Here is a 12,088-nt window from a genome sequence, read left to right on the forward strand (position 1 = left end):
ATAGATGTCTGGCTGCGGTATTATGATCCCAGCACTCGTTCCTGCCCAGGGCAGGGGGTCGGATTTGATCTGTTCAGGTCCCTTCCGACCCTAGAAACTATTAAACTGAAACTGTGACTGGTCTGCTGTATGCTGGCCTTTCACAATATCTGTTGAAGTAAACATGGGTTCACAAAAGTTTTGTACATGTAGGTACACCAGACACACAAAGAAAAGGAATGGAATCTTTTCTGTGGAAACTAAGGTGTTTTTTCCTGATCAGAGAGGTCATCCAAGGATCCTTGAGCTCCTCTATGGTGATTAAGCTCCACACATACCTATAACAATATTTTTTCAGAACAGCCAGAATAAAGTAGAGCAGGTCTTAACTGCAAAATGCAGACAGCAAAGATAAATATGAGACAAACCACACACAATAGTGTGAGGAGGTACATCTTTATTTCCCACTTATATGGGGAAAATATGTTTGAGACAGCGTATATGTTAACCTACCATTGACATACATTGAGAGTGAGTCTTGGCAGATGCAACTTTATCATGAAATCATGGAGCCTCTATGCAACCAACAAATATGATTGGCAGAAGAAGCAAACCATGAATCATCTCCTGATATGCCCTGTAGCACCACAGTGCACCCCAAAAGATTTGGCAACACCAACACCAGAAGCAGTGGCCTGTGCAAAATACTGGGAACATGCCGTATAGAATGGGTGGACTGGAGACATAATGAAGATTGACATACCTAATGATTATATAAACTGATAACCATAACATTTTCATACTGCCACTTGTCACAGTGAATTTGCACTCACAGAAGTGTATCACCTTTAAGAAAAAAAAAGTCATTATTCGAGGTACCTGACAAGTCAGGATATTCACCTGTAAACCCTTCTACATCCTTAATTCACTATTGTGCTGAAGTAAGCATTTTGGTGAAGTATAAAATTATTTGTTATTCTCAGACTCAGTAGTAGCTGTGTAGCTAGTGAATGATTTTTAAAGAGTACAGGAAAAAGGGTTTTTTACTTTGTGTGTTCAGGTAAAATAATTTTGGTAATATACTAGGTATATCTAGATGTTGTATTTGTGGAAATCATTAGTCTCCCTGTGTTTTTAGTTTATCACAACAATATGCCTCTCAGCTTGTATTGTAATAACTATTGAATTGTATGAACTTACCGAGAACTTAAGGGAAAAAATACTACAGTTGGATACAGGTGAAGGCAAGTACATACATACCATGGATAATCAACCACATTCTTGAACAAATGCAGTACAGTAATTGAGAGCTTTCATGTATTTAATAATTTTACATAAATATAAAAAACTAAAGCAGAATTTGCCCTCTTATTTACTTACAGGCTAAACAACTTCGACAACATTATATGAGTAAGTCCAATGCAGAAGTTGCAGAAGCTCATCAGGCATTGCAGCCAGTTTTGCAGACCATTCGGGAGCTCCAGAGAAAGGTAGGTCTCTCTCGTGTAACTAGCTTGTAATTTTGGTTTACTAATTACTTATATAAATCTCCTTTATTGTCACCTGTGCATGTGGTACCCAGCACAGTTGTGTGTCTTAACCTGGGTGTACTCAATGTAAAGCATTAAATACATAATTTTAGGTACTTGGGGCACTCAGGAATAAGAAACCCAGTCAGAATGTGGACTCACTGTACTGAGTTCTGCGCACACATGTGCATAATACAACAGGTGGATATAGCAGACACATGGGGAAAAATGCAAGGTAATAGTGAGACCATTGTTATTTAAAAAAAAAAGTAGCTAGGATGTAAATATTTTTGAAAAAATAATCTCCTCTGTGTTGGTTAAACGGTTAACCGATAACACATACCTAGTTCCAGCCTGGGGGTGTGGAGTCCCAGGCCAGTGTCTGCCCTGCCCCACCCCACCCTGCCACAGGGTGTGGGCTGCAGCCACCTGCTTGGAGCACTGTGCGCAGCCAGGGGCCACACACACATCTGCTTGGATACAACTGCTGGGAACTGCTCTCCAGGGCCTTTGACCTGAGCAGCAGCAAGCCCTGCCAGACAACATAGCCCACAGGAAGCTAGGTTGCTGTAGCAGCAGGCGAGGGGCTTTTCCAGCGAGCTAGGAGGGAGGAAACAGGCAGTGCAGGTTGGGGACAGGTTAAACTTTAAGTAGCCTGTTACCTCCTTCCATCTGGCTTCTGAGCACCAGTGAGCAAGCAGCTAGTTGCTTAATTGACTAGTTATTAGGCTGCCTGCTGTTTTCCTCTTTAACCTCATAGGTTATGGGTACTAGTCCCCTCCCTTCCCCCTCCCTCCACACTCCCTTCCTTTTCGCTCCTGCCTGCCCTGCCAATTTTCCTGTTTGAGGTACTGCACTGCTTCCCTTCCCCTCCAGACTCTGCTCTGCACTAAACATTAACCAGTAATGCATTACCAGTATAAATATACTTATCGTTTAAACTTTTAACCTTTCACATCCCTAATACCTACACTGTCACCTCTTGAAATTTAAGATAAGAATCAATATTATACTGACCTTGAAGATACTACTGCTGTATTAAAAAAGCTCTGTACCAGATGGGGCCTCATTTACTTCCTAAGCAACTGTTCTTCTAGACTAGAATAGCTCAATAATTTTAATATACTCTGTTAGCTTAGCTGCTGCAGGAAGATATAAAAGAATAATGGATTAATAAACGCTTGAGCTAAAATGCTGATGATTAGACTACATTTTAATATAATGAATAAGAAAATGGAAGATGAAATAACAGCAAATAATACACTTATTTTTTCCATTTACTTCCATCCTCTTTTAAATTTTCAAGCATACTTTAGTTTTTGCTATTTTTCTTGTTAATTTTGAAGAAAGGCTTGTTTCTTTCCTTTAAAAGCCCTTTATTCTTCTCTCTTTCTACCATTAGTCTGTGCCCAAGTAGAGGAGAAAAGGGGATTATTCATCATAGAAGGAGGCTTTCAAACGTCTCAGTTTGCACATTCTACAAACGTTTCCTAATCTACAAACCTTTATTCTTTTCTTGCATAGACAGTCTAGGTATGTTTAAAGGGGAACTGAAGAGTATGCAAGTAATTGGAAACTTACTGGGAAATACTCACTAGTCACGCATTTAATTGAAATGTGAGAGGGGTACTTCCCAGCCATGTCTTCATCTCTTAGCTACTTCCAGTAAAATTTACAAATCTGGGCTTAAGAGTATGGTCCAGAGAGCAGAGTCAAAGTTCCTGCCATAGTGAGAAGAGTACTTGTTGAGTATTCATGGTTCAATTTACTCTCTTGTGTACAGATACATTCTGGTTCGCCTTGGTGGTTGGATGCAATCCAGACAGCAATACAATATGCCATTGATGAGGAGCTTGTTCAGCGTGTGCAAAATGAGATAACCAGCAACTACAAACAGCAAACGAATAAACTCTCCATGGCAGACAAGTAGGAGAATAACTACAAAATAGCATAATTAATACACTTAAGTCTGCTTGAGTTTTCTAATCAGTTTGTGCTAGCAGATGCAATTAAATGCTAGACACTTGTGCTTCAGAACATCTGGGCTACAATTAAGTTTTAAAATATGCATTTTTAAAAGGAGAAAGTAAATATAAAACTTCAAAAGAGAGAAAACTTCAGTTTTCACCTAGGCAGGCATTCATTAAAATGTTCTTCTTTGTGTTGTCTACTGTATTTTTATAATTTTCCATGTTTGTGCAACCAGTGAGCAAATGATTAAATGTTAATTGCATCAGAATTGAATCTCTCAAAAGAAAACTGAATTACAGTTTAGTTCATTGCTTTAGGGACTCACTCTTGGTATTTTTTGGACCCCCTGTTGTGGTCCACCCATTTCCAATCCTGCTGCTTCCCATTCATGATGTGAATTTTTTTAAGCACAGAGTTATGGATAGTTTCCCACTAGAACCCATCAGTACCACTTTTAATTCTTTTGAAATTATTACCTGTCACTCCCGTCACATTACACCCTTTCCTCAAACACCATCAGTCCTGAGACCCCAGGAGTGCTGCTTCTGTACTAATTTCAACCTGTGGAACAAACTTATTCTGTAAAGTGGACTGTAGCTGAGTGTCTGATGTTCAGTATCTTTGGGAATAACCTCAGTTCAGTTCCAGGAACTTGGCATCTATATACAGCTGGCAAATCTGAATGTCTGCCTATAAAAATACTAAGTGTGCAATGCTCAATAGAAAAATACCAATTTATCTTACAGTCCGTATAAATGCTTAATTTCATAACAAGGATGTTTTTAGATTAGATACTAGGAAAAACTTACAAACTATTTAACTGGCTGGCAACTGAACAGGCCATCTCCTAAGGAGTTGTGGAATCCCTGTCACTAAGATGACAGACATCTGTTTTTGGATAGTTTTAGGTATACTTAACCTTGCCTTTGAGCAGGGACTTGGACTAGGTCACCGTTTTACTTTCTAGCCCTCCATTTCTGTGATTCTTCACATACAGCAGAGAACCAGTGTCTGTCTATCCAGAGTAATTTATTAATAGAACTTGATCCTGAGAGATACTGAGTGCTTTCCCTCTGATAAAACATTAAGCATGTGCTTAATTTTTTAGTACATACGTAATTCCATTGAAGGGTTGTAAAGAAATATAGATTTTACTTTCTTTCCTTCTTTAAACCTGGAGTTATGCTGAGAAGGCACAGACAGGAATTCTGTCTTATGGAATTCCACTCAGGGGAGACTCAGCTCTATCAAAAGGTGACATTTGAGAATGATACTTCTTTTTGCTGCTGTTGAACATGGAAAGAAGGAAAAGTTGGGTTAGAGTTGTATATGTACAGGTGCAGACTTACCACTGCCTGTGGTACTTCTGAGAGAACAGTCTGCGTTTGACAGGCTTTGAGACTTTGGACAAGTCATTTAATCTCTCAGGCTCAGTTTTATGCATTTGTAAAATGGGATAATGATACTTCCTTCGTAAAATACTTCATCATGTGCAGTGAAAAATATTTTAAGAACTAAATATTTTCATTAAAAATGCAGAGGCAAGTAGCAAGTACTAATATAATAGCAGAGTAATCAACTGACTTTAGGGAAGATGCATAGGAGGATCTCTTTCTTAAATTTGGAATACTTGGCAGTTGAGGTGTCATCATTAGCTCAATTTAAATGCTGCTCGGGTGTTTCCTAAATATCCAGTTGGTAAAATAAATGTTCTTGAATGAGCATTTAATTTGTCAGGGAATTCCAAACTAAATATGTATTTTTTAACTTGATCTTTTAAACTGGTAGCCTCATGATGTTGCTCCATAAGATTTTTTTTCTTGCTTTTTCTTAGGGATAGAAAAGTTTTCTTGGGTGGGGAAATAACTTGAAGTGCTTGGAAAGGTGCCAAATTGCTGAGTGTCCTGATATCCAAAGCACTGTGTCCCAAGAATAGCTACAGAAAGGGCATCACAGTGCAAGATGCGCTCCATATGCTCCCCTGGCAGCATGCTCTAGAGCTGATCAAGAGCAATGATTTAGCTTTGGGAAAGTAGACCTTCACTTCATACTGTTGTAAAGCTTTACCTGTTAGAACTCAGGTGATAAATATGGTGGGTTTTTGATAGCTATGCATGTCCACTGGGCACTGGATTGAGACCAACAGATTTGGGACATCTTGGTCAATAAACAGAAATCAAATGCTAATTGGTTTCAGGCACTGTTGACCACAGTGTGTGAACATATGAACAGTTTGCCACAGAGCAAAAGGAGATAGAATATTGCCTGTGTACATGTTTTTTTCCCCCAGTGTAAATGGAAGTTAAACTATGATAACTTTTATCCCTCTTCTGTTGATGACTAAGCTATCATAGCTTCTACTTGCTGGGGAGTAAGAACAAGCTTTGGACACTTACTGAACAGTTGATGTTTTGTAAAAGCCTGCTTTTACCTTTCAATAAAATTTGTCTAGCCCTAGTCATAGCCAGAGCTGTATCAGTGAATATGATTTTACAATTTGTTGTCATTTCCAAAACCTGTGTCATTTCCCCTTTAAACCACGTTATTTCAGTCTTCAAAGATAGTTCTGTATATTGGAAACATGCAAATCTTGGATTTATAATATCTCAATGACTTCACTGGGTGGAATCTTTCTAAAAGTGGGTGTTACATTTGATAGTGTTTCCAGGTTTGGGCTTTACATGGGTGTGTAGTTTGCTTCATTTCTCTGTGAAACTACTGAATTAGACTGAGTCAGCTGTTTTTTGTTGTTGTTGCTGTTGTTGTTTATCAGGTTCCGTGATTGTAGAGGCCTTCAGTACCTGCTCACAACTCAGCTAGAAGAAGTGAAGAAGTTCCAGAAGCTTGTAAGAGAAGCTGTCAAAAACCTAGAAGGCCCTCCTTCTAAGGAAGTTATTGAGGCTGCCACTATCTGCCATTTGCGGCCTGTTAGACTTCCTCTCAACAAGTATGTAAAAAAATAAAAATAAATTCTTGAGTAGGAGGTGTCTTGATGAATCTCCATCCCTTATTTGGAATGAGAAGGAAATTTAAATATGGAAGAACCTATAATTCAATTGGAGGCATGTCAACTGACCCTTTTTGCCTTCAGGAACCCAGTTTATACGCTTAGAATCCAAGATTATTTTATTAAAAAGGGATATCAATTATTCACATTTACTTTGTCATTGAATATGTGACAATGTAATAAGCTTTATATAAAATTGTCATCTGTGCTTTCATTAATCAGAATGGAAATAATTATAGGAATTCCTTGTTGATTGGTTGAAGTTCTAAGTTCCTCCTTAAAACATCTTGTATTCCAGCTGTGTCTTCTGTAAGGCTGATGAGTTGTTCACAGACTATGAGTCAAAGCTGTTTTCTCATACGTAAGTAGTTTTGCTGCTTTTTCTGTAGTACAAGAAATTTCTTAAAATATAAATCATCCTGAGTTATCTAACCTTTCTCTGGAAGTAATCATTCATTATTTTTTTTTTTGCAAAGAGGTTAAGTATCATTTTTATAAATAGCGTTACACTTGCTTGTATGTTACATTTTGGGGGGGACTTGTAAAATGAACAAATAAATTATTATTTGTTCCCTTATGGGGTGCAATCTGAAATTATACAGGGAAAAAGACTTTAAAGTGTTTCCAGACTTCATGTGTCAATTTGATAGCTATGTTCAGCTACATAGTCTGTATGTGTAAATGATTGCATGCATGCAGATAACTGGTCCTCCAACAACATGGCTGTTCGCTTATTTTATTTTCATCTAAATGTTCTGTCAGATCATAAATTAACAGTTAGAGAGGGGAGAATACTAAGAGTTTAGGGCTGGTGAGGAATTTTCAGAAGTGCCTGAGCAAGGAAAACAATTCCCATTAACAGTTAATGGGATGTAGACTCATTCCTAAATCCTAAAGCCCATTCCAGTATCAGTGTGACAGAGGAGGGAACCAAGACCTTCTTGATTTTGAAAGGATTCTTTTGATCAGGTATCAGTTCTGAACAAAGATTCCACTGCACCATTTTTGCTTTTTTTTTTTTAATGCTAGTAAGTCTTGAATTCTAATGAATCACTTAAAAATATATTACTTTTAAGGCTACTGCTGAGCATATAAAGGCCCCTCTACACATGCAGGTAAAGGTGTGATGGGATCTAATGTGTGATCCACACAATCGTACCTCCTGCTGTGCCATGTGTGTGGCAGAAGGCATTATTGTGGGATTGAGAATCAGATCCCATCACACCTTCTTGCCAGCGTGAGGGGAACCCAATCCTAGTCTCACCCTGTGGAGGGAGCTCTAAGGCTTGGGGGTGCATATGGCCCCCCCTAGCTGATAGCTCTGATTAGCTGATCTGGCTCCCAGCCCCAGGGGCCCATGGCCACACTCTCACTTAATGCAGGATTGGGCAGTTATTTGGGCTGCAGTGCTACTTAGCGAGTTTTGGTAAGCTGTTGAGGACCAGAAACGCATGCACACATGGACACACGAGCTCCCTGCAGCCAAGTAAAGTCTGGTGCCAGAGTAAAAGCAGGAGTGGGAGCTTGAGGTCTTCCCCACGGCCCAGCCAGGCACTGCTATCCCTTCCCTGGGCCTGGCCAGGCTCCCCATGCCCTGGCTGCCAGCCTTGCCCAATAGCACAGGCAGCAGCATGCTTGCCTGCCAAGCCCATGCTGTCCTCTTTGGGCACCAGGGCTGGCCCTCTGGACACCTGCTGCACAGCTCCTTGGAGTTGTAGTTGAGGGCTCCTTGCATTCCCCCCAACCTTGCAGAGAAGGTGCTGGGTATTAGTGGGTCTTCAGTGACCTTTGCTCCGTCCCAGTGCCCATGAGCTTTACCCAGGCCATGCATTGGCCCCGTCTCCCAGCTAGGTGGGCTTTGGGGGTGGGTACAGGGTGGCTGGAGGGTGCACAAGCTGCTCCACATCCAAGCCATTCCAGGGGAACCCACTCACTTCACAGTCAGACACTGTACCCCTCTCCTTATGCAAGCTCTGTGCCACCCACAGCAGATGACCCAGTTAGGTTCAAGCAGCCGCCAGGCTGAGTCTCTGGCTCGTGATCGGGCAGGCCCACCAGCACCTCCAGCAATTCCTGCAGCCGCTCGACCTTCTGCACCAACCCAACCACCACCTCTGGCTCAAAGCACCCCAACAGCCACTGCGGCTCGGCACCCAGTGTCCTTGCCATGCAGTACATGTGCTCCGGCAGCATGTGCCACAGTGGCTCCCCCACATACCCAGCTCAGACTCTGGTTCCCTGTGGCCGCACGTGGGTTAAAGCTGCTGCTGTGCAGGCTCCAGGCCCCGGGTGGGGGCAGAGTGTTCGTCTGGAGCCACTGTGCGGCCACATGGTGCCTCTCCCCCACTGCCAACAGCTGCCCGGAGCTGTCTGCCCAAATCTTATCTGTGGGCCAGATACAGTCAGGTGCACACCCCTGAGTTAATGACATTATATGAACCAGCTACAAAAAGAGCTTATTCCTCTTTTTATCATGCCATTAATTGATTGAATGTGTGGCCAGGTGACTGCTTAAGGTGTGATTACTCATGCTGTAAGTATTATGTGTAGATGGGGTCTGGGAATCTCTACACAGAATTTACATCACTGGTACCTTATCATACTGTGGTTATCATCAGTATGCTCTGAAAGCAATTGAAAGAGGCATAAAAGAAACAAAATTTTTTTGTGCTCGTTAAATTATGAACAAGTTATAAACACGAAAGTAAGCTTTAATTAAAAAAACCAAGATGCTTAAATCCATCAGATAGGGAGGATCATTTTTATTTTGCCTACTTGATATATCCAGTTTCTTGGTCTACTATTGTGCCATCATGTGTGGGGTTTTTTCCCTCCTTTCCCTTTCCCTTCTCTCCTCCCTTCTCCACACCCTGCCCCTCAATAGCAAACAGTAGTATGCTACAAAAGAAAATCAAAATGCAGCAGTGGACATGGAGGTCAGAAATCAGTGACACTTGGTGTATTTTGGTATATTTAAGTGTGAAAGGTCAGATGGCTATTTTTGAGGAGATGATAGAAGATGAAGAAGGGCTTGTTGATGACCGTTTACCCACTACAAGCCGAGGACTTTGGGCAGCAAGTGAGACAGAGCGTGCCTTGAAAGCCATACTCTCTTTTGCCAAAGCTCACCGTCTGGATGCTAAACTAACTGAAGAGGGCAACACGTTTCTGGAGCTCTTTGAAGCATGGAAGAAGGAATACAAGGTACTGCACTGTGGGTGTGATTTTGAAGAAACGTTACTGCAACATATTTCATGTAACATTAACACAAGCCCAAATTTATCTTAGAAACCTAATGTTAGGGCTTATAAAGTTTTTGCACAGATTAACTTGAGTAGTGTTTATCTCCTTTCATAGTTCCTAAAACAAGTCAGTATGGACCTGTATAGTTTCATCTATGAAGACATTGCACCAATTTTATTCTTTTTTTCCTCATTTAATTAAGTCTGTGTGTAATAGGACTCAGCAAATCCAGTGTCAGGCCTGTCCACTGCCTCAGGTGTTAATTTCTACCTTGTATCATTTGACTTAATCAATTTAATTTTCGTATTTTAACAGAGTTGTGTGTAATGGGGTTCACTGAATCCATTATCTGCTTCATCTGCCACTTCAGTTTACTTTTTGTCTCGCATTAAACTGCTATACCTTAAGTCTTCACAATATTTTTCCTATTCTAAACATGGTTTATAAATCACCAATTCTGTATTCTGGGTTCAGTTGTTCCTTTTGATTTGCAGCAGTCTCTAATAACCATATAGGCCTTCCTCTTTACTTAAAAGTAATTTACTATAGCTAAACCTGAGCTTATAAGTGTGTCCTACCAGTGTCAATACTTTTGCCGCTCCCTTGGGGCTTCTGTCTGACTGGCTTCTGTTTCTTGCATGTCTTTCCAATTTGCTTTATAGTTACAGAGAGTTACCACCAACCTGCCTCTTCCCCAGCAAGCCCCCAAACTCCTCTTGCCTTAGTTCAGTCTACCTTTATTCTATAGTAGGCCTGGTTGTTAGTCATGTATTCCCCTTGGACTGAGGAGTAAACTGATTGACAAGTGAGACTGATGCCAGTACTTCATTAAAGGGCTAGCTTGCTCCATGACCGCAAAAGCAGTGTGAATGAACCCCTGGGCCTCTAAATCAGTATTTAGGCACCTGATTTAGGTGATTCTCAAGTACTTTCTACACTTCAGGTATTTTCTGAAATTCAAGCCATTTTTAGACACCTAAATATTGACTAAAAATGTTAGCCCTAGCTTTTTATCTCGGATTTCACTATTTTATGTACAGAACTTTTTATAATTGGCACAAAGAAAAAATGTATTTTTGACATAAGCCAGACAATTACTGTGATTTATTGCTAGTGTAGGAAGGGTACAAATAGTCTCTTCATGTTCTATTGCTTTGGGAAACAGAAGGAAAACTAATATGCCAGTGACAATAAAAGTAGTACATTTGTGAATCCATCTGTCCTGGCCTGGAAACATTGATTCTGTTATCTGTTCATTTTGAGGTATGAACTCCCAAATCTAGAACAGAGTTTGTTCTGGCTTTTGACCCTATCCTGAAATACCAGAGCTGCTGCATTTAATCAAAGGCACGCATGTGTTTGATTAGTTTTAGAATTCATATAAATATACGTGCTTTGTCAGTGCCAATTCCTTGTAGGCAAGGGAGGAGGGGAACTGTTCTAGTTTCTTTTCTAATTATATAGACTAGCTTGACAGCTTTATTTAAAATTGGGAAGCTTTGCCCACTGTAATACCACTTCACTTACTTAAACATTTGCTTAAAGAAGAAAGCTGAAGTAACTGCTTGCTTTTCTATTAGTGGGTAGTAATTTCAGAGCTTTTATGCATCTGTTCTACTAAAACTACGTGGAGAGATGAACACTTAATGTAAAACAGTATTCAGGAGACGAAGGCATTGGTGTTAGCTGTAAAATCAAGACTCTGACTAGAAGGAAAAGATATTGATAACATCAAGGAAACACTAAGGCTGTCCTCAGGGGTGATTATTAGTTTTCTTTCATCTCATTTTTATAAGCAGTTTTATTTTTATTTTTATTATTTGTGATGTAGACTACATTGAATTTATTTCTCTCTATGTAATTGTATGTCAATGGCCATGCACAATGATTCTGCATGTGTGATTTGTTAAGGTATAGGCTCCAGAACCAATGCTTCATATTTTTTTTCTTTATTTAAAAAAATTACACCCCAAAAACCCACATTAAGGAATATCTTTAGATTAAGAAATCAAGATTGTATGCATCTTTTGGCCTTGAAGCCAAAAGCCAGAAAAGAAATGGGGATACTTGTTGGGTTTCAGAGAAGGACCACCGGTTAAAATGCTTAAAGTGTTCTAGAAAGCTTTAATAGAAAAAAATTGCAGGAGTGTAAAAACTAACAAATTACAATATAATCAACATAAACTCTTGAGCGAAAACTATGAACTGTGGCTATGATCTGTTGGTTTTCTATAAATAATTATAATAGTTAACATTTGAAGCATCTGGTAATCAGTGTGTGAATAGAACCCAATGCCTCCGGTTTTCATAATTTCATAGTTTCTAGGGTCGGAAGGGACCTGAGCAGATCATCTAGGCT

General features: G+C 40.0%; 1 protein-coding gene across 1 annotated transcript in view; it reads left to right on the forward strand.

The window, feature by feature from the left end:
* Positions 1–12,088, forward strand: part of SHPRH (SNF2 histone linker PHD RING helicase) — a 135,145-nt gene that overhangs the window by 56,608 nt on the left and 66,449 nt on the right. Inside the window, exons 16-20 of the mRNA XM_019527077.1 lie at positions 1,362–1,469; positions 3,292–3,434; positions 6,253–6,426; positions 6,785–6,847; positions 9,465–9,690. Coding sequence (XP_019382622.1) covers positions 1,362–1,469; positions 3,292–3,434; positions 6,253–6,426; positions 6,785–6,847; positions 9,465–9,690 — 714 coding nt within the window. The remainder of the gene's footprint in view (positions 1–1,361; positions 1,470–3,291; positions 3,435–6,252; positions 6,427–6,784; positions 6,848–9,464; positions 9,691–12,088) is intronic.

The sequence above is a fragment of the Gavialis gangeticus genome, unplaced genomic scaffold (assembly GCF_001723915.1).
Source record: "Gavialis gangeticus isolate Ggan-Ray unplaced genomic scaffold, GavGan_comp1, whole genome shotgun sequence".
In the NCBI taxonomy this organism is placed as follows: Eukaryota; Metazoa; Chordata; order Crocodylia; family Gavialidae; genus Gavialis; species Gavialis gangeticus.